At 51.7% G+C, this 22678-nt stretch overlaps 1 protein-coding gene across 5 annotated transcripts in view; it reads right to left on the reverse strand.

Annotated features, from left to right (window-relative positions):
• Positions 1 to 238: 238 nt before the first annotated feature.
• The window catches only part of SLCO2B1 (solute carrier organic anion transporter family member 2B1), a 47718-nt gene continuing 25278 nt past the window's right edge, over positions 239 to 22678 (reverse strand). For 3 of the 5 annotated variants that reach the window (XM_081278880.1, XM_081278879.1, XM_081278878.1), the window contains exons 8-14: positions 15252 to 15354; positions 11200 to 11557; positions 7828 to 7993; positions 3953 to 4116; positions 3189 to 3253; positions 2809 to 2929; positions 239 to 2281 (exon numbers count right to left, since the gene is read on the reverse strand). In XM_081278880.1, coding sequence (XP_081135006.1) covers positions 2101 to 2281; positions 2809 to 2929; positions 3189 to 3253; positions 3953 to 4116; positions 7828 to 7993; positions 11200 to 11557; positions 15252 to 15354 — 1158 coding nt within the window. In that variant the 3' untranslated portion in view covers positions 239 to 2100. The remainder of the gene's footprint in view (positions 2282 to 2808; positions 2930 to 3188; positions 3254 to 3952; positions 4117 to 7827; positions 7994 to 11199; positions 11558 to 15251; positions 15355 to 22678) is intronic. The other 2 variants (XM_081278877.1, XM_081278876.1) reach the window with 1 other exon arrangement.

Here is a 22678-nt window from a genome sequence, read left to right on the forward strand (position 1 = left end):
AGATATCTCATTATGCATATGCAAATATTATAAAATCTGAAAACAATCCAAAATCTGAAAGACTTCTGGTCTCAAGCATTTTGGATAAGGGATCCTCAACCTGTATTCATAATTTTGAGCTCTTTTTATTAAAGAGGTCTCCCCAAATTGTATTAGCTTCAGTTCCCAAAGATCTGGATGCAACCCTGATTCCACCCTATTTTTTTCTGTGTGATCTTGGGCGAGTCGCTTATCCTTTCTGAGCCAGTTTCTTCCTCTGGAAAACGCGAATGACAATGTGGATAGGTGAGGACTCGCACAGCCTCATGACTTCATTTGAATCATTCCTGAAACCATTACTAGAGGATATAACCCAGCCAAACGGAAATTAGACCAGAATATAAAGAGAGAGAAAGATGCAATATACCAGAAATAATGGTGCGCACTGAACCTAGTCAAACTTAAATCTAAATAACTGGAAATAATGTGGTTGTTGCAGACCTCTAATGCAGTTTATAAGAAGGGATTTTTGTAATAAAAGAGACATTATGCATGAACAAATTTAATAATAAGCTGTATCTATAATTTCAGATTATTTCTGTGAAATTTGGGCAACAGGAGGGAAGGAGAAGAAATATAAACATACTAAAGGCCTCATCTGGTTGGAGGAGACTTTGAAATTATTGGCATTGATAAATGCAGGTCCTGCTATTTGTTAAACATTTACAGTCAATCAGTAGAATAAAGCAGGCCTGAGAACATCTATCCTTCCTTCTCCTTTCTCATGGGAAGGCCCCGGAGCCCTGGCATGGGAAGCTGTTCAGGGGACCTGAGCCACATGTTCCCAACCCCAGCTTCTCCCCAGCCCCCTGCCCAGGGCTGGGCATCCAGGGGTGTGGGAGTCTCTGCCTCCCCAGCAGCAGGTCCTAGCCAGGTCAGGGATGTGGTGGCAACAGAGAGTCTGGGAGCAGATCAGGAGACCTTTCTTCCTCCTGGGAAATATGCAGGCCAGATAAGCCAGGCCAGAAACCCACGCAGGCCTGATAAAGCAAAAGATCCCGTGGTTCAGACCCAAGCGCTGCAGGGTAGCTGTGTGCAGAGCTGGGCACTACTACTCCTAGGGTGACAGGTCCCATGTCACACTGATCCAGGCATCCCAGAGAACCAGATGCTGCCCTTGACGTGTCACTGAATCAGACATTGTACAACCTCAGTGATACAGACTCGGGAACAAGGCAAGAAACGGAGGAACTAGGATTCTATTCACAAAAGTCACAAAAGTGGCCCCTGGTCAATGTGTGAGACCTCCGCAGTGCAGAAAGAGCTGTGAGCAGGACTGAGTATGTGCTGGAAGTTGTTAGAATGTACCCACATGTGGGGAGGGGTCTCCCTCTGCATACCAGGACCCCTGGGGCAAAGGCTAAGCCTCACCCCTAAACGGTGGCCCCCTGAGGATGAGGGCTGGAACTTCCTGAGCCAGAGAGTGAGTCTCCCCCTCAGCTAAGGCTCCCTTCCCCTCCCCAGGCCCAGTGGCCCTGAGTGGGGCTAGCTTCCTCCTCCCCACGGGGCTTCCCTTCGAGGCCAGCACCAGTCTTGGCCTCCAGGGGGCGCCAAGTGGACACATCTTGAAGGTGGCCTGGGGCTGGGGAGACCTGAGTTCATTTGACCACACAGATGGTCAGAGCCAAATGAGCCTGGCAGCTGGCAAGCTCATTCCCACCTGACAGAGGAGATGCTTGGGACTCAAGATGCTGGGCTGTGGCCTGGTGTGGAGGGCAGCCTGGACTACTGTGGTCCATTTCCCTCCCCTCAGGCACAGGAGAGATATGCAAACTTTCCACCCAGGAAAGTTTGGTTCCAGGTCAGCTGTCTGGCAGGGGAAGGAACAGGGAAGACCCTCTTGCTTTAGAAGTGGCCAACACAGCAAACCCCCAAATAACTCCTTGGTTCCAATAAGCAAAAGCCCAGAGTGGGCCGGTAGCTTATCCAAAGTCACACAGCAATTTAGGGAAGGAGCTGGAATTGAAACATAGTGCTCCTGACACCCAATCTTGGCCAAAGGACTCAGAGGAGGTACCTCTGTTGACCATCACTCATGGACAGGTGAGGCCAGGGGACAGCTCACACACTGGAATCCTCTGGCTGCTTCTTTGGCCCTGACATCAACCGTTGCTGCTCTAGGCCAGGGCTGGATGTGGTCGATTTGTGCCCTGCCTCTTTGCTCTGCTGCCTCAGGATGGCCAAAACCAAGGCAAAGCAGACCAGGGAGCCCGTTTTGAAGAAGAACTGGAGTCCAATGAACCTGGGGAGAAACAAGGGACTCTTGGACTCAGGAGCCCCAGGTCCAGGGCTCAGATGTCCTCGGGCTGGGGCTGAGTGGAGTCAGCTGATACCACTCATGGTGCCATCGGAGACCTTGAGGCTGGGGGTGGGGGGCACTGACTCCCAGGGGGCCCTACCCTGGAGGAGGCAGGGAGGCTCTGCAGAGGGAGCCTTTGGCGGGGCAGAAGCCAGCAGGTCCTCCCCACATCCACCCTAGACCAGAGGCCTTGGAGCCTTCAGGTTGCTTTAAGCCCCCATTGTACAGATGGGTAGACCGAGCCCCAGTGAAGGCAGACAGGGCTTTTCCCCAACCCCACCCTCATCTCTCTTACAGTTGGGCAGCTACTGATTCTCCTCGTCTATACAAGAGGGAACGGTGTCCCGCACCCAGGACTGGGGAGTTTGCACTGGACATTTTAATGGGACCTCCACTCTCTGCTGGTGTCCTGCCTGGGATTCTGAGGGTCTTCCCAGCGCCTTACCCACGTCCCCTGGCCCAAGTCTCACCGGTTCCGGAGCAGGTCATTGTCATAGTAGCGGCAAACAGCTCGACGCCCACAGCTCAGGGCCCAGTGCACACAGGTGGTATCAATGGCGCTGCCGTGGATCACAGGGCTGGGCATCCAGGCTAGGGGAGGACGTGCTCAGGGGACAGTAAAGATCCAGCATTCCCAGGCCCCTCACAATCTTTCAGGGGCTCTGGGCCATGGTGGGGGCCTCTAACCCACCCCTTTGCTATGAATCAGAGGAAGCCCCCATCAGACTGGCCTCTACTTGCACCTGGGTTGGGTCTGCTGCCCCCATGCACCTGTGCCCCTGCAGTTTGGCACACAGGGGACATCTGGGTCCCCATCACCACCACCAAAGGGCCCAAGACGGCTCTTTACCCAGGACTCTCAGGAGCATGAACTGGATCCCCACAGCCAAAGTCTTGTCTTCTTTCTTCACTCCCCTAACAAGCAGGGACACGGCAACGTGAGGGCCGGCGGCTGTATGAAGGTCACCATGCCCTTCTCTGCCACCACCCAGGCCAGCCCCCTGCCTGCCTCCTGGATCCCTGTGTCTTCTAATATCTCTGAGGGGTTTCATTCCTTTCTAATTTTCTACAAAGTAGATAGAGAATAAAATAATCCCAACAGAAGGAGGAGTTGGAATGATCTTGCTCCAAGGTCTCCTCATCCCAGCCTCTACCCTGGGGGACCTCGACTTTGGACTCAGGTGACAATCTGTCAGGCCTGGAGGGCACTGTCAGGACAAAGGCCAGGAAGATCTTGGACCAAGAGGCAGTGCTGGGCATGGGCTGGATCTGTGATGGACGCTATCTGCTTGTGACCTTGGCGGGGCCTCAGGGTCATGGGCCTCACTTTTGCAGTTTGGTCTCCTGGGTGCAGCCCTTGTGGCTCACCCACTGTGGTCAGGGTCAAGTGGAGTCCGCCTCCTCCTTACTGAGTGATGCCTCACTTGGGGGAGGCCAGGCCAGGGCCTTGGGGGCGGCGTCCCCTCCCCTGGTGCGAGGAGGGGCCTGGCTCTGCTGGGACCCCAGTCCTACTCCCCACCCCACACACTTTCTGTAGAACTGGGGCCAGTCCCTGAGCTTCCCACTGTGGCGAGGGGCCTCTTGGTACACCCCCCGCCCTGCCTCGGCCTTCACCTTAGAATGAGCATGAAGGAGGGGGTGTGGGTGAGGCTGGCCAGCGCCGCCCCCAGGCTGACCAGGAGAATGAAGGGCAGCACCAGGTGGCTGCAGGCCGAATCGCAGGAGCCCGCAAGCACCGGACCATGCCCGCTCACGCAGCTGCAGTTGGTGTAGAGAACCTGGGTGGGAGAAGGGGGAGTGGAGTCTTCAGAGCCTCCAAGGGCAGCAGCTGGCTGAGGGACTGAGGCTGGAGGAGGTGCCCCAGAGGCCCAAGGCCCACAGCCAGCTGGGCTGGCGCTGGCTGGAGTTGAGACTCTGGTCCCTTAGCAGAGTGCAGATGGCTGGAGGAACCACGCAGGTGCCTGGACAGACTGGGCAAGGCCTGGGCTGTGGCTACTGGCAGCGAGAGAGAAGCAGAGAAAGAAAGCAGGAGGGACTGGGAATAGCAGCAGCCCCAGAGACGCACCCAACGCAGGGAACCGCCCTGGAGTGGCGCCGGGTGTCTGACCACAGCCTGTGTTCACACTCCCTGGGAGCCTGGGGACCTCCAGCCAAGGGCTCTATAAGAAGTGGTCTGGCTGCAGTGAACTTGGGCACCTGACAGGAGCAGAGCCAAGCCAGGAGGCTGGGCTTTTCTTTTCTTCCCCACAGATCAGCATTTCTTGATGGGTGTGCCCAGAGTTGCAGGTGGGCACAGGTGTATAGGGGTGGGTCCTGTCCACTCTCAGGGCAGCCACGCTGCCCTCTGCCTCTCTCCTTAGCCATGGCAGCCTCAGACACAGCCCTGTGTGAGCAGGCTGGGGAGTCCTGAGGTGGAACCTGGCTGGGGGGCCTGGAAGTATTTGAAGCCCAGTAGAGATGGAGCTGAGGGTGCTGAACTAAGGATGCCCAGGAGGCTGCTGGGAGGGGGAACTGGTGGGGTGCAGGAGAAGGGCCCCATTGTGGGTCAGGGTTGGATGGGTAAAGGAGTTTTGATTTGAGATTATTTAGGAGGTAAAATTAAAGAAAGGTCCACGTGCATGAGAGAGAGAGAGAGAGAGAGAGAGAGAGAGAGAGAGAAGGGACTTCAGTTTGGGTAACTCTCGGATGCTCTTTCCAGTGTCCTGCAGAGCTCATGTGCAGGACAGGGCTGTGCTGCCACATGTGTGTGACCTCCTAAGTCCACACCAAAGAGCTAAGACCACCTTCCCTGTCATACTGCAGGGAAGGTGGTCTTAGCTCTTTGCTACTGGCTGAACAGCCCTCTGGCTGGAGACACAATGGAGGGACAGGTGATGGGGAAGCGCGCTAAGGCCAGGTTCTGGCAAAGGGATGTCCTGCCGCTGCTCCTTGGCTCAGAGGCAGAGGCTCTGGGATGGACACCAAGGCCAGACTTTTCTCTCAGGATCTGCCTGACCCTGAACTCATGTTTATCCAATCTTGGCAGAAATTCTTCTCACAGATACTCTCTGTCTTTCCTGCTGCCTCTGACTCCCACTCCTTGGGCGCTCAACTTCATCCTTTGAGTCTGAGACCCCCATAACACCCACCTTCCCTCTCTCACTCCATCACTCACTCGTTCATGGAGCACAACCATCCTGTGCATGGATCCACCCATCCCTAAGCCCAGGTGCTCTCAGTGGGCCTGAGGAGGCACATGTGCCAGGGAAAACTCGAGCCAGCATGACCCCATGTATTGACCCTGACTAGGCCACACCCTCCTTCCAATACTATACCATACCCCAACTCAAACCTCTGTGGTGGTCCAAAGCGGGCTGGGCTGGGGGAGAGCCTCAGGATCTAGCCCCAGCTCTGGTGTTAAGATTCTGCAAGCTGGGTGCGGTGGGCACGCCTGTAATCCCAGCACCTTGGGAGGCTGAGGCAGGAGGATTGCAAGTTCAAAGCCAGCCTCAGCAACTCAGGGAGACCCTGTCTCTAAATAAAATTTAAAAAGGCCTGGGGAGGTGGCTCGTTCATGGAGCACAACCATCCTGTGCATGGATATTATGTGCAACCCAGGTTCAATCCCCAGTACAAAAATAAAAAAAGAAAGGAAAAAAGAAAAAGAAAAAGACTCTGGGTGCACTGCTTGGTCTTTTTCTGGGTCTTCATTTCCCATCTGCACAATGGGCATAACAGGAGTGGTACTGAGTGCTTCGAATCTCTAGGCACAGTGCCAAGTGCTCTTACGGATGATGCCATGTGGCTCTTCACTTACTAATTAATGAATTCACCCAGGAAAGCATTTATTTAGCCCAGGCCCCACGATCTAGAAGGCATTCCATAATACCATCTCTGTGTACAGACTAGGAAACTGATGCACAGTTTAAATAATCTGCCTAAACCAATGGAGCCAGATAGAGGCAAAACAGGGATTTAAGCCAGGTGGCCCGGCCCCTCAGTGTTCAGGGACCCATAACTGTAGGAGTTTGCCACCTACCCAGGATCTTGTCCTGGGCCTGATGGTCCTGGAAGAGTTTTCAGAGAGGTCAAACGAGGTCAGAACAGTGAGAGCTAGGAGGCCCCAAAGACTGGGACAGCCGTTATTCCAAACACCAACAACTGACACAGCTGTGGCTACCCCTGGCTGGCTTCTGAAGGCCCACCAGCCACAGCCACCAGCCAGGTGTTTTCCTCTGCAGAAGCTGGGGCCCTTCATCTCCCTGGAGGAGACTTGGGCTTTGGTGCTCATGCCCAGCACTAGAAGTTCTGCCCAACAGGTGGGGACTCTGGAGAGGGGAAGATGTTGGCATAACAACCAGGCTGATACCCCCCCACACACATGCTTGAATATAGCCAGGGCCTAAGGAAGGAGGGTATTAGCCCCATTTGTCATTTGGGGGAGCAGAGGAGAAAGGGGAGGGGCAGTAGTGGGTCTTGGGCAGAGGCCCAGGTCTGCACAGAATGCTGCGGCTGCTCACACTGCCCCTGTTTCCCTTCTGGGAGCTCCCTGAAGGCCAGGCCCCTTGGCTGTAGGTCCTCAGTCCCCTGCACAGGGCCAGACACAGAGGAAGGGCTCTGAGGAAGCTTCATTGAGTGACTGGCTGGGTGGCCTGTGCCAGCCTCCCCACTGTCTCTGTGCCTCCTGCCTCTGCTCCTTCCTCCATACCAAGGCCTCAGGTGTGGTTGAGCGCAGATATGATGCTGCCACTTCCCTGCTTAAACCCTCCAGGGCTCCCCATGGATCTGTCCGAAACGTCCCCACTCTTGCACAGGCATCCACGGCCCTTCCTTTTCTGAGTCCACCCATCAATTTCTTCCAGATCTTTTTTGCAATCCTGGGATTGCTCCTGCTAGACGAGCAGTCTACACTGAGCTACGTCCTCCCACCCCGCTGTCCCGCCACCCGCCTTTCTTCAATTTTGAGAAAGCAACTCATTAAGTTTCCTAGGTTGGCCTCAAACTTGCAATCCTCCTGCCTTGGCTTCCCGAGTAGCTGCGATGACAGGCATGTCCCACTGCACCAGCCCAAATCTTTACATATGCTGTTCCCTGACGTGGAAAGCCCTTCCCACCCAAGTTCCGGTTTTCCCATCCATCCTTAAAGGTCTGGCACAAATGCAGGGCCCTTGGAGCCCTCTGGGACTCACTGGAGTGGGTGGTGTTTCCTTCCATCCTTGCAGGTACTGCAGGGAACACTCTGCCCGTCAGCACCCCTGGAATTCCTGAGAGCTCTTTTCTTTGCAACCTCCCTGAACAGAGAGCTGGGGGCCAGAACTGACCCACCTCCCGGGGCCAGGCCGTGATGTAAGCTTATTGAGAGAATAATGTTCTACATCTGCCAACAGAAGGAGAAAGAGACAGAGGCAGAGCTCCAATAGAGTGGGAGGGTTCAGAGGAGCAGGGACAGGTCTGCAGAGATGCAAAGGGCAGAGGCCCCAAGGGGACAGTTACGCCAGACGCTGCCTCACCTGGCTTTTGTCCAGGCCCTCCTGGGCCACTTGGCTTGTGCAGCCGGCGTGGCAGGGCGTGATGTACTCCACTTGGGTGCTGGGGTCGCAGACAGGGTTAAAGTCCTCTAACCGGCAGGAGCAGGGCTCTGCACAGCCTGGAAACAGCTCCAGCCCGGGCTGCGTGCTGATGGGGGAGAAGGACAGACGGCAGGGTTGGTCCAGCTCTCCTCCCTGGGTCACGAGCTGGAGCCACCCTGGCAGCTCCCTGGGAGCAATGGCCAGAGACCCGAGCTGTGGCTGGGGTTTCTTGCTGTTGGGTGACCCTGTAGAGGGGCCGTGGTGAGCTCCGGCAGCAGGGGGCGTGGGAGCGGGGAGAAGGGTAAAAGTTCTTGAGGTCTCCTGACAGGAGAAGGGGGGAGTCTGGGCTGGAAGCCATGGAACCTCTTATCTGCCCCCAGTCCTAAGGAAATATCTCTGCTCCTCAGGGGCCCTTCCCTAGGGAACGCAAGGGTAGTTCCTTCTAGAACTTAGTGTTAGATCAAGGGGCCATTCTCGCTGGGAGCTGGGTAGCTTCTAATTCTCAGAAAATGACAGTTATACAGGGGGACTCATGGGAGACTTGACCAGCTGTGGGATCTCCAATGCCCCTGCCTCGCCCGGAGCCTCAGTTTCCCTGTCTGTCAGCGGGGCCAGGGCTCCTTCCTGCCCGTCACCCTCCCAGTCTCATGACCTTGCTGCTCACTCTACTGTCCTGATCACTGGGCCCAGCCCCATCTGCCTCCCTCCTGAGGGCCTGCTACCAAATCTCGGGGATGTCCCTACTCCAGGGGGTCAGGGCAAGGTGGGGGTATACAGGGGCAGAAGGTGAGAGAAAGGCTGAATCCATGGGGGCAGATCACTCTGGGAGGGGGACAGAGACAGGGAGATGTCTCCCTGGGATGCAGGCTATGGTCTGGCTTCATGGTAGGAGGGAGCATAGCACACCTGGCAGGAGAAAGAAGCCCAGAGAGGCTAATGCTTTGTACAGGGTCACACAGGAGGCCAGCATCGGCCAGGCTGCAGAGGAGGGAAGTAAGGGGAAGACTGGAGGTCCCCACCTTGGGTTTGGGGAGGGAGTGGGGCAGAGACCCAGGCTGATGGCAGGTCTGGCAAGGTTAGCAATATCTCAGTTCCATGGAGAAGAGGAACTGACAGGGCTGGGGAGGCCAGGAGAAGAACAATGACTGAGATGGGCCTCTGGAAACCTGGGAGGGGGTGGCAGGGAGGTGCTATCAGGGCAGAGGTGAGCTTCTCCCTCCCTTAGGTGGGGGTCTCCCCTGAGCCTGGGGGGTAGGGGGCATCACCAGCACAGCCCTTTCCTTCTCCTCCCTGTCCCACAGGCCTGCTCCCTTCCTGGCACAGCTCCTTTGGGAGGGGATACAGGTTGGTGCTATCTGAGCCAAGCCGAGGACTCCTCAGGAGACTGTGCCTATGGGAATCTGCCAAGGGGGAGGCACTTCCCAGAGCCATAGGCCAGCAGCTGGAAGGCTGAGCAGGTGAGAGCTGGTGGAGGTGGGGGCTTCCTCAGTTCCACCTCTCTCCTTGGATCTCATTGCTTCTGTGGGGAGAGTGCTGGCCCAGGCTTTGCCTTCTCCCAGCTGGCTGGGTGATCTTGCCGCTCTGAGTCTCACTAAAATGGATAATACGGGGGCCCACTGCTGGGTTTAGTGGGAGACTCTTGACTCTTGGGAGCTGTCCCTGCCTCTTGTGAGTCATGCACAATGGTGCACATCTGTAATCCCAGCAGCTTGGGAGGCTGAGGCAGGAGGATTGCAAGTTTGAGGCCAGCCTCAGCAACTTAGCAACTTAGTGAGGTCCTGAACAACTTAGCAAAACCCTGTCTCCAAAAAAAAAAAAAAAAAAAAAAGTGGATGTGGCTCAGTGGTTAAGTGCCCCTGGGTTCAAGTCCCAGTACCAAAAACAAAAAAAACATGAGAAGTTTGACTTGCTCAGTTGGTCCCTAAAAACTTCTTTAGTGACTTAGAACTCAGAACTCGGTGACTAAATTGCAAGAATGTTGATGAGAACTCTGGTGAGATCAGATGTCAAAGCCAAGGAGGGAGAGGAGAAGGAAGGAGAGAGGGCAGGAGGGAAGGGCTGACTTTCCCCAGTTACTTAAAAAAAATTGTGATAAAAATATTCATTTAAATATTAAAACAATTACTTTTTGATATAAAGGAAATCATTGAAAGAAACTGGGTCCCTCCTCCATCGAGGGGTTTCCCACAGACATGGCTGCAGTGACCAGACTGGGCTCTGTACACTCAAGGCCCACATCAGACAGCGAGCTGCCTCGCTGTTCTGTTTGAGAAAAGAAAGGAGAGAAGGAAGGGGATGGAGAGAGGCCCGAGGACAGGACCTGGGATCCCTTGGCCCTGAGCAAGGCCCCGTGTAGCTGCAACCAAGTGGAAGAATCCCCAGGTGAGGAAGGCTGGCACCTGGGTGCAGGAAGGAGATGCCAAGCAGGAGGCGGGTAGAGGAGGTGGGGATTTCTTGCTGGGTGTTGGGCCAACCTAAGCCTGGAGCAGTTTCCAGGAAAAATGAGATCATTCTGGGACAGAGGCCGGAATGGAACTTCCAACAACCTCTCCAAGAAGGCTCCCAAGGGGAGGCAGGCACATGTGATGTGGGAGGGGAAGGAAGTAGGAGGGAGTGGGGGTGTGGGAAGAAGTGGGAGGGGCATAGGCATCAGGGACCTTACTGTGGAGGAGGGGGCAGTGCTGCCCCACAGACTTAGACAAAGACTTCTGCAATGCTAGGATCATGGGACAACAGAATTGTAGTTCCCAGGATCTAAGAACCAAGAATCTCAGAGACTTCCAGCCTTTCCATGCATAAGTCCCTTTGACAGCATCCTTGGTAGGGGCCATTGACCCTCATCCTCTCTCCCATCTTAGCCCAAGGGCAGGGCCTTGCTTCCTCTGGGCAGGCCTAACCTCTGGCTGGGAGCAAAAGCTTTCCTCTGGGTGAGCCGGGTCCTACCTCTTATGACATAGCCTTCATTCACTTACGCTGGCCCTGCAGGGCACGGCCACTCTGGAGATGCCATTGCACCAGTGGCTTTGCCCCAACTCAGCCTGCAGCCCTCTGCCCTTGAAGTTCCATCTGTGCCCCTTTTAATGGTGCCTGCTGCCTTCCCTGGAGCCTTCCACAGAGAATGTCCTGTGCCTGAACCTTAGCCGAGGGAGGGGCTGGAATGGAGGATTCTGGGGCAGAGGTGGAGAGACGGAGCTACGGGGAGGTGAGAGTAAGGTAAGGGATGCCCCACTGACCTGGCTTCTGCCAGGTCCACTGCCCTCCCCGTCCCAGCCTCCCCACGCTGGCCCTCACCCCCCCTGCACACACACCCACCTGGGCTGGTGGATGATGCCTGCAATCTGGTGGGTAGAGCAGCCAATGAAGAAGAGGGGCAGGTTGAAGAGCAGGCAGAGCAGCGACCCCAGCAGGCAAAGGGCACCACAGCGCATGGGGCCCAGGTGGAGGCGCTTGACCAGGACGCCTCCCACCACGATGCCCACGATGGCTGAGGGGATGGTGAGGCCCCCAATGAGCAGGTTGGCATAGGAGGCTGTGATGGAAAACTGGCGCTCCAGGAACTTAGGCAGGAAGGTGGCCATGCCCGCCACCATGCACGACATGCACACCTGGGACAGGACCACCAGCAGGAAGATGGGGTGGCGCAGCGTCCGCAGCAGCACCCTGGGGAAGACTGTTGGGTAAGTGGGAAAGAGGTGGGCATGGGCAGGCCGGCTCTCCACACCCCGTGCCTGTCCATCCCCTCCTGTTCAGTTCAAGCCATTCTGTTCCTTTCCATTCCTTCCGCCCATCCCATTCCATTTAATTATTTTGCATTCATTTCTGATCTATTGCATTTGACTCCATTCCATGTAATTCTATTCCAGTTTTGAAATTCTGTTTCATTCCTTCCATGCCATTGAGTTAGACTGCATATTATCCAACGTGTTCATTTCCATTAAATTCTATTCAGTTCCGTACAGTTCTGGTCCATGCCATCCCTTTAGATTTCATTTCATTATTTACTCCATCTGATCCCATTTCATTCTTTCAATTCTACTTAATCATCCCTTTTCCCCAGCTAGGCCCCTTCCATCCTGTCCTGCTGTAGCTCTTTCCAAACTGACCCAGACCTAGTCCTCCCTCCTGGGTCCCCAACCCAAGCCTGCATCCCTAGTTTCTCCAGAACATTTTGCCTAACAGATTACACATTTTCTTCATTTAACTGTTTTATTGTCTTCTTGACCTGTTTTTTTTTTTTTTTAAGATCAGGTTTTTATTGTTGTTGTTGTTGTTGTTTTGTTTTGTTTTCTAGACTGTTGTGTTAATTACTGAACCTCCAGAGCAGGGGCACAGGAGGCACTCAATACACAAATGAAGAATGAATGAAGAAATGAAGGAATGACGATGAATATGTGTTCAAATATCAAAATGTCTGGGGCCGAATCTAAGGCCTCTAGAGAAGGTGAAACCCTAGAAGGCGTAGTACTGGGAGGCTTCCTGGAGTTGGGACAAACCTAGAGGGGTCCTGGAGAGGCAGACTCTGAAGGAAAAAGAATTCTGTAGAAGCCCAGCATGGCCCAAGCTTGGAGCGTGGAACAGAGGCAGCCGCTGGGGCACTGATGACTCTCCCGCCCCCATCTCCTGTCCCTAAAAACAGTGCTTTGCCTCACTGCAGGTCTGCTAACCTGTGTGGAACACAGGGATGGATAAGTCCCTTGCCCTCTGAGGTCCAGTGCCCTCATCAATAGGGGCAGCCCAGGGAACATCCAAAGGCACTTTCTGTGTTCACATGTTCCCCTCTCCACTCTCAGCAAAAGAGGGAGAGCTGTGTTTCTACCTGCAGCAGGCAAGACTGAAGTTAGAAAGGGGTGAGGGAGGAAGAGAAGCAGAGCATTTGCCAGGCTGCGGGGCCAAGCCAGCTGGTGCCCTAGTGCCTTGGGAGGGGAGAGGAGCTGTTTCTTTAGAAGCCAGGAAATAGAGATGGTCCAGGTGGGGTGGGAGGGGGCAGGGGCTATGGAATTCCCCCTCTGTGCAAAGCCCATCCAGCCAGTACTTGCAGTGCAGCAGCATGGCCTGGCCTTCACCCCAGGTGGCTGCTGGGCCTGCCTCTCTCCCTCCCTCCCTCCCTCCCTCTCTCCCTTCTGTGAGCTGCCTGGCTGGGGCATCTGAGGTCCTGTATGTGCCAGGGGATTTTTGCTATGACTTGACCCAAGTTATACAGACTCAAGTTATACCTTCACTGCAAGGTGGGGCCCAGCAAGGGGCAGGGACACGCCCAGGCCCAGGTTCAACCAGAGCAAGGCCAGGAATTCCCCAGAGTCCCCTGACTCCTACTGCAGTGCCATTCTCCCTGGATCCCCTCCTCCCTCCTGCTCCACTCCTAGCCTCTCTGGCAGCCTGACTTCAGAGAGTTCCAACCACTGATGGTTTCTTGCACTAATCACTGCAGTGAACTATAGGCACATCCTCCATCTCAGAACCCACAGCCATCTCCAGAACAGATGGAAAATTCCTGGAGGACAGGGCTATGCCTTTCACTCAGCACTACCTGAAAGGGAATTCTAGGGCCTGCCTCCAGCTCAAAGGCAAGTCTTCCTGAAAAGACAGGGCTTCCCTCAGCTCAGCACATGGTCTCCACCGTCAGACACACCAGGGCAGACAGTCACTCGGTGACAAAGCCAGGGGCCTCTCTCAACTCAGAGGCCTGTACCTGCCTCAAATAGGACAGGCCCACTCAGTTTAGGACTGATCCCATGGGCCAGGGGCTTTCTTTAACCCAAGGACAATGTCTCCCTCATTAGTCAGTCTCCCTCATTAGCTTCCCCCAGCTCAGGAACCTTGTATCCTCCATCAGACATCCCCCATGATTCCAGGTGGTCAAGGCCAAGCTGTGGGTCAGACTAGCCCCTGTGGAGCTCAGTAGAAGCCCAGAAACCAGGCTGGCTAACTGGCCACAGGGCCCATGGTCAGCCCTGTCATGGTCTCCTGCAGGCTCATGTAGAAGCTTAAACTACCAGAGACAAGCTGGCCTAGAACCCTAACTCTAAGATTCAATTTCAGCAACTGGCTCCAACTTCCCTCTGGGCAGGAGCCAAAGCAGTGATTAATAAGCTCTTCCATGGTGCAGTGTGCTGAGGGCTTCCAGCAGCTGGGGATGACCTGAGGTTAGGGAGTCCAAGGCCCTGCCTCAAGGCTCAACCTCATGGAGTCCAGGCATCCCTTTTCCTGGGAGTGCTGGAGATCAGGGCTGGGGGATGGGGGCTAGATTACTAACACCCCCAATGTCAAGTCTTAAGAAGCTCTTCCCAAGGATTGGGCCTAATTCTTCCCTGTTGAAAAGTCCCCAGTGAGGTATTATGAATGACACCATCCTGAACCACAGGAAGCTCCATTTACTCTTCTAGGGTTTGGTCGTAATGAGAACTATAGGGTAGGAGTGGTGATGGGAAGAATTGTTCCTTTTGGAAGTACAGTTTTAAAAACAACGTATAGGGACTTTCCGTTTATCATCCCATTTGATTAGGGCTATCATCCTTGAGAGTGGCAAAGATTACTGACCCAATTTTTCAGATGAGGAAACTCAGGGAAGGAAAGGAACTCTACCAGACTGTACACTGGCTAGTGTGGTGGGCCGGCCTCAAGTCCAGGTTGTCTGACTTGCCATCCAGGGCTCTCCCAGAGCCTGCCACACAGCAGGCACTCAATCAGTGTCATGGGGTTGGACTCTTTAGAAAGGACTGTCTGGTCTCTTGTGGACTCTGGTGATGGGATTGATCCGAGCTACATTATTCTTATCTCATTGAGTCTGAGTCTTACTGTATTGAGAAATTGCATGGAGGACACTGAAGCCCAGAGAGAAGCAAGGACCCAGAATAAAAGCTCAGGTCTCTAGATCTCAGCCCAGATCTCCCTCATCAGCCTAGGACTTTAACAAGTATTTACCGAGGCCCTGTTTGCAGGCTCATTGGTGGGTGGGAGAGGAAGAGCTCAGGCCTTGACCTTCAGAGACTCCTCACTTAGGGGAATTGCTGGATAAATACATGGCACAGATCTGAGCTGATACAGAAGCTCTGAGGGTTCTGAGAGCCCAGAGGAGGGAGGGAAGCAGCCTTGCTTGCTAGAGAGCCAGGCATGCTGAAGCAAAGAGTGGCTCTTGAGCTCGACCTAGAGGGACAAGAAAGATTTTGACAGACAGCAATAAAAGCAGATGTTCTGGGCAGAGAGCAGAGACTCACAAGATGTTCCCAGCCAAGACTCAGAAGGAATGTGTGGTGCTCATGACAGGCCTGCAGGAATAGAAGGTGAATGGAGAAAGGCAGGTAGGGGTTGGGTCACACATGGTCCTCTGGCCCTGCCTCCCCAGCACCTGGCCTGAACTCACTCACCTTTGATGAACTTGATCACAGACAGGTTTGGTGCAATCTGAACTAGGCCATCCTGCTTCTTCAGGGACTCCCCAGGGTTCTGCTCAGAGGGAGAGTTCTCACCCTGGGGAAACATACAATCAAGGGTAGTCAGCTGGATGCCAGAGATCCTACCCAGAGATGGCTTTGGACTCAAGGAAGCTCTGTGGGAAGGGTGGGGAGAGGGGAAGCTCTGTCACTTCATCAGACACAATGGAGGCCAACAGTGTTCCATTTGTTCTTGGCCCTATAGGTACTCAACAGAGGGTTTTAAAAGAGGGAATAATGGTGGGGTGGTTGGCACACATCTGTGATCCCTGTGGTTTGGGAGGCTGAGGCAGGAGGTTTGGAAGTTCAAAGCCAACCTCAGCAAATTAGTGAGGCTCTAAGCAATTTACAAAGACCTTGTCTCTAAAATAATAATAAAATATGAATACTAATAAAATATGAAAAAGGGCTGGGGGTATGGCTCAGTGGTTAAATGTCCTTGGATTCAAATTCCTATAGCTAAACTTTGTCATCACCATCATTAGCATATTAATAGTCACTAACTCGACCATGAAAATTACCACCATAACTATCATCATCAGTATTATTCCTGTTACCTTAAAAATCGTCCCAAATCATATCTCCAATACCCTGAATACATGACCAGTTGATTCGAAACGATACTATCATTACAACATGATTATTACTACCATTGTCTCTGTCATAGTTCCCACCATCACCAGCACAACAATTGGGATTGTTATCACCGTCACCTGAACCAATATGATTGTCAGAATCATCAAGAACATGATCATTGTCTTGAACACCATCATTATCTTTGCCAGGGTCTTCACCAGTATCAGTGTCACCAACCTCCTCTTCATCACCACCACCCATATCACCACCAGTGTCACCAGGAACACCGTCAACTCATGATCCTGTCATCATCACTACTCTCACCACCAATTAGCTCCATTCCTCACATCATTATTAATGTCACTCCTACTGCTGCCATCAGTGGTGTCACAGCTACCCCAACACCACCATCATCTGTGTTGCTGTCACCATTAAAATCTTTTCCACTCCCACCACCATCAGCTTCACCAACATGATGACAACCATATCTCTCTCTTCAGTTATTATGTCATTCATGACTGTCAATCACCTGGACAGTCACCAGGAGCAAGTACCTCCAGTGAGCTGGGCTACCATGAGGTGGGGATGGTGTGGGTCTCCGGGCCCATCCTGTTCTTTACCGTCTTCTGGGGCACAATGGGAGCTGGAGGGTTAGGACAAGAGAAAACAGCCCCCTTTCCTCCCTGGGAAAAGTCAAGCCACCCCTGGAGGATGTGCTCAGCTCTGGGCCAACGCTGTGAGGATGCCCACCGACACCACGGAGAAGGAGCCGCAACCTGGACAAGGATGGCCTCCACGCAACTCCTGAAGGAGAGGTCCGGGGAAGAGAAGGCTTGTGTGGGTGGGCACAATCACCATTTTGGAAGGAAATAATAATAAGCAGTGGTTAATGCCTATGACATGCTTGCTCCATGCACTGACTACACAGTTTTAAGGACTTGCACAGAACTCACGGTGTCCTCCCCACAGCTTTCAAAGTAGATGCCGTGAAAAGCCCTTTTATTCACATGACCAAACAGACACAGAGATGAAGTAACTTTCCTCAAGTCACACAACTAGAAAGTGGCCCACCTAGTGTCAAACCCGGACAGACACCTCCACTCCAGAGTCTGAGCTCTGAGCTGCTACAGCCTGCAGGAGGGAGGCAGCCAAGGCCGCTGAGGCCCCGGGTGATCCTCCTGCATCCCAGCCCAAACACTGTGAGGCAGATGCTATCACTATGCACATTTTTTAGATGAGGAAACTAAGTCTTGGAGAAGTTGGTACTGATACAGGGTCATTCGAATGTCTAAGTGACCAAATGGGGCCTGATTTCATACGTTCCGCTATGCAGCGTGAGCTCGGAATGAGAAGGAACCAATTCTATGGAAGACTATGTAAGTCCACGATAAAGAATAATTTGGAAGAGGCTGCCCTGGGAGCCAGTCAGCTCTCCATAACTAGGAGTGTGGTCCAGGAGGCTGGGTGCCATCAGGCGGGTGGGCTGGACTCCTCAGGTTTTCCCTCTTGTCTCCCTGAGTTCCCTTCAGACCTGGGCACCCTTTGTCAGGGTCTGACATCTTTCTTCTCTGTATTTTTAGTGGACCTCATGAGGCAAATGCTGGATCTCCCCACATTTCAGAATCCTGTAGGGATGGCCAGCATCCTCATCCTCGCCTTGCTCCCTGGGCTGGCTGCTAAAAGCCTGTCCGGTCCGCAGGGTATTCATTCAAACCTTCATTCCTCACATTCCTCTCCCCAGGGGTTTCCCTGGCTCCTCCCTTCTTTCATTCCAGCAGAGAGCAGGCTTTGGGTTTCCTGGCCTCAGGGGACTTTTGTGGCAAGGCAGAGAGCACTAAAGAGTTGCCAGGTTTTGCCTCCTAGCTTTTGTTTTCAAAGCTTGAGGCCATTGGGAGAATTCTGTGGGTTGAAGCAGGGGGTGTGAGGAGAGGGAGGCCTGGGAGAGTGAGCAACAAAACTCTGGAAACCAGGCTGCAACAGACACTGAGCCCTCTTTGGGTTCTGTAAGAAGTTGGGAGCCACCCTCAGAGATGAGGCCCAGGGAGGCAGGTCACCTCTGAATACCAGGCTACAGGATGCCCTAGGGAGGTTGGGCCCCTATGGTCCCAGCCACACAAGACTCCTCTGCTCCAAGCACACTGATAGGTACCATAGGGGTCAAGATGGCAGGTGGGCATGGCTGTAGTGACATGGGTGGTGTGGGGCCTACCTGGAGCCAGGGCACTAAAAACCTCAGGAACTTTGCTTCAACTTGGTGGGAGATCCTTGAGAAGGGCTGAGGTTTAGTTTTTGGCAGATCTGGCAGTATAGGCCTTTAGAGTAGAAGTTATGTTGATTCTTAGAGAAAATAAATAATACCTGCTTATCACTATGCGCAGTAGCACCCTATAATCTGTGACTCGGGAGGATGAGGCTGAAGAATAGCAAGTTTGAGGGCAGCCTGGGTAACTCAAAAGAAAAAAGAAAAATGGTTAGGGATGCAGCTCAATGGTAGAGCACCTCTGGGTTCAATACCCAGTACAGGACCAAGAAAAAAAAAAAATCTACTTTATATACACTTAGGTCTGGGTTAAACCTTGCTCTGTGTCTGTCTTCCCTGCTGGACTCTGAGCACTATAAAAGCAAGAATCATGTTTATCTTGTTCTCTGTTGAAACCCTGGTTCCTAGCACAGGGCCTGGGGCAAAACAGTGAGCATCAGACAAATTCCCATTAAAAGAAAGAGTATAAGAGACAGCTCCAGCCAGCATTGCCAGGTTCTTGGAAGAATAATGAGAACATCAAGAGGAGATGCACATGCTGGGAGGGAGCTCTAGCACTGTGATGTTCAGAGACCAGCAAAGGGTTCCCAGAGCACCCCAGGGGCTAGCAGAACTGAGATTCAGGCCACAGGGATGTGGACCAAGGGCTTCATGTGCATAAACCTGCTCCATCTTCTCTGAGACCTGCAGAAGGAGCCGGACACTTCTTCACATGTGAGCAAACAAGCTCTGAGATTAGGTGACTTGTTCAACAACACACATTTTGAAAGCAGCAGAACTAAGACCTGAGCTCCAGCTTGCAGGTAGGAAACTCATGTTTTCTCCTGTAAATCCTCTGAGTCAGCTAGCTGCCCTGGTCAGGACGGCAGCATTAGGAGACATCTTACTAGTATGATTTTTTTTTTAGTTGTTAATGAACCTTTATTTTATTTATTTATATGCAATGCTAAGAATCAAACCCAGTGCCTCACACATGCTAGGCAAGTGCTCTACCGCTGAGCCACATTCCCAGCCCCAGTAGTATAATTTGAAGGGGCCTAAAATCTCATCATTGAATTTTTCTTCGGGTGAGACACCTGGACCTATTCACTTATACCTTAGAGCCACATCTGGCTGCTAAGCACCTAAAATATGGCAAGTTCAAATTGAGATATGTCCTAATTGTAAAATACTCATTATATCTTGAAGACTTAGTGTCAACAATGGAAACGACTTCATTATTTTTTTATATTGGTTATATGCCCAAATTAGAATATTTTAGATATTATTCTATATACTATAGAAAAATGTTATTAACATTAATTTCTTTTACTTTTGAGTGTGGCTGTTAGAAAATTTAGAATTAGGGGCTGGGGTTGTGGCTCAGTGGTGGAGCACTGGGTTTGATTCTCAGCACTACATACAAATAAATAAAATAAAGGTCTGTAAAAAAAAAAAAGAAAAAAGAAAATTTAGAATTATATAAGGTGGCTCCTGGGTATTTCTTTTGGCCTTGTTCTTGCAATGGGAGAGTGGCCTGGGAAGGACACCACGGTGGAGCCAGGTGCTGCCCAAGGAAAGGAGAAGCTGGAGAGAGACTGAGAGCTTTCCAACATTCTTATCAGGGTGATTTAGGCTTATCCTTGAAAAACAAGCAGAATCTTGGTGAGTTCCTCATCTCCAGGTAAATAGTAAAAATATCAGTAGTGTCATCTGTTCCCACATGTACATCCTTATAAGGTCTACACAGTCACATCCACCATGTCATGAAATTCCCACTACAGCCTATTTGATGTAGGCATCATTTGTTTACCCACTTTACAGAGGAGAAGTCTGAGGCCCCCAAAGAGAAATGTCACCACAAGTTATTGGTAGATCAGGCTCTCAAAGCCAGGCTTTCCCGTATCCCTGACTCTTGTTGTGAAAAAGAGCATGGGGTGTGAAGACCAGAAGGGAGGGACTGATCTGGGGGGCCAGGGAAGGCAGAAGGAGTTGGTAGGAAGGAGTTGGGTTGGGACTGAGTAGAAGGGAGGGAGAGGTGATTTGAAGCAGGGCTTAGTATAAACTAACATATGGTAGTGAGAAGAAGCCTGTATGGGGGCAGGCAGTTGGGACACCAGCCTGATTACAGCAGGTGACTAGCTGGGCAGCAACTTGGGGCTAGAGAGGGACTGGAGCCAGATCTACGAGGCTTGGGGCCAGACTAAAGGATTGAGCTTTATTCTGTGACTATCAGGAGCCCTAACTTACCCCTTGCTCCTGTCCTCTGTGTTCCCAGTAGGTTTCCGCTTCTTATCCCTCATTTGTTTTGAGGACAGATGACTAATAGTGGGTTCCAAAAACAGGAAACATTGTATTTCTGCTCAAGGGGAGCTTGGAGTGGGACCCATCTGGGCTGTGGTTTCCCCGGGTCAGCAGGCCTGGGCAGAGGGCTGTTGGAACTTCCCCTCTGAGGGCTCTGTGCTGACTGTGGCAAGATGTGGGCACAGCACACTATGTAGCTCAGCCCACGGAGGCTCTATTGGCTGTTGGGCCTCCAGGGATCCTGGAGCTAACCTGTGCACGGAACTGAGTTCCAGAAGGTCCTGTTCTGGGGTCCCCAATCCCATGGAGCTTGGGCTGTCTTTGGTGGGCAATATGGAGTCCACTGACAGCTCTCAAATTCCATCTCATATCACCATGAGAAGCAGCCGTAGGAGCAGGGCACCTGTAAGACTTCACAGCCCTCTATGGCGGGGAGAGGTCTTTAGCAGAGCACCCGCGAGTGTGAGCTTCTATGAGGAATGAACTACGCTTCCAGCTTTTTTTCAATGAGATTCCTGTAACCAGTCACTCTTTTCCCTTTGGCTATTGGAAAACTCAGGACCAGCAGGGCCTGGTGATGCAGGCCTGTATTCCCAGCTACTCAAGGGGCTGAGTCAGGAGGATCACCAAGTTTGAAGTCAGCCTAGAAACTTAGCGAGATCCTTTCTCAAAATAAAATAAAAAGGGCTGGGGATGTAGCTCAGTGGTAGAGTGACCCTGGGAACAGCGGGCGGGGAGGGGGTGTGTAGAAGCATCATGGCACCACCTGCTGCAGTTAGAATGGCTATTATAATAAAGACAAAAAGTAACAAGGGCTGTCTAGTAACCAGAGAAAAGGGAAACTTTTACACTATTGGTAGGAATGTAAATCAGTATAGCCATTATGGAAAACAGTATGGAAGTTCCTCAAAAATTAAAAAGAAAAAAGGAACTACAGCATAAACAAGCAATTCTACTACTGGATGTATTTCCAAAGAAATGAATTAATATATTAAGGAGACATCTGGTTCTGCCATGCGAGAACACAGCAAGAAGGAACCAAAAGCCCTCACCAGAACATGACCATGCACCCTGGCTCAGACTTTCAGAACTAGCAACAAGAAATGTTTGTTGTTTTAGCCTGGGGTGGGATGGGGTGGGGAGATGCATGACCATGCTTACTGCAGCATTTTTCACAGTAACCAAGATTTGGAATCAACCTAAGTTATGATAATGAGTAAAGAAAATGTGGTCTCTAACAACAGAGTGCTGTTCTTAGAAAAGAAGGAAGGCTGCTATTTGTGACAAGATGGATGAACCTGGAGTATATTATGTTAAGTGAAATAAGCCAGACCCAGGAAGACAGATACTACCTGATCTCATTTATATGTGGAATCTGGGGAAGTGGAACTCAGAAGCAGAGAATGGTAGTGCCCAGGCCTGGAGAGGAGGGACAGGGAGATGTTGATCAAAGGACACAAAACTTCAGGTTGTCAGGAGGAATAAGTGCAAGAGATCTATTTTATACTATGGTGACTACAGTTACTAATATGATATCGTATACTTGAAAATTGCTAAAAGAGCAGAGTAGATTTTAAGTGTTTTTACCATACACACCCAAAAGATAAGTATGTGAGGCAATGCATACATTAAATAGCTTCATTTAGTCCTTCCACAATGCATGTATTTATCAAAACAACATTTGCTATGCCATAAATATGTACAATTTTTACTTGCCAATTAAAAAATTGAAATAATTCAAAAAATTAAAAATAAATTAAAGCATTTTAAAATAATATTAGAAAGAGGGTGGTCTTTTTTTTTTTTTTTTTTTTTTTTTTTTTTTTAAGAGCGGGCCTAACATGAGTGCTCTACCACTAAGCTATACTCCCTACCCTTTTCACTTTTTTCTGTAGTGGAGATTGAACCCAGGGGTACTTTACCACTGAGCTACATCCCGAGACCTTTTCACCTTTCATTTATTTATTTACTTATCTTGTGACGTTGGGGATTGAACCCCGGGCCTTGTGCTTGTGAGGGAAGCACTCTACCAACTGAGCTATATCCCCAGCCCCCCATCTTTCATTTTGAAATAGGGCCTCACTAATTTGCTTAGGACCTCACTAAGTTGTTGAGGTTGGCTTTGAATTTGCGATCCTTCTACCTCAGCTACTGGGATTACAGGCATGTGCCACTGCTCAAGGCGCTTTTTACTTTTTATTTTGAGACATATCTTGCTAAATTGCCCAGGCTGACCTTGAAC

The sequence above is a fragment of the Spermophilus citellus genome (assembly GCF_964194105.1).
Source record: "Spermophilus citellus genome assembly, chromosome: 2".
Lineage (NCBI taxonomy): Eukaryota > Metazoa > Chordata > Mammalia > Rodentia > Sciuridae > Spermophilus > Spermophilus citellus.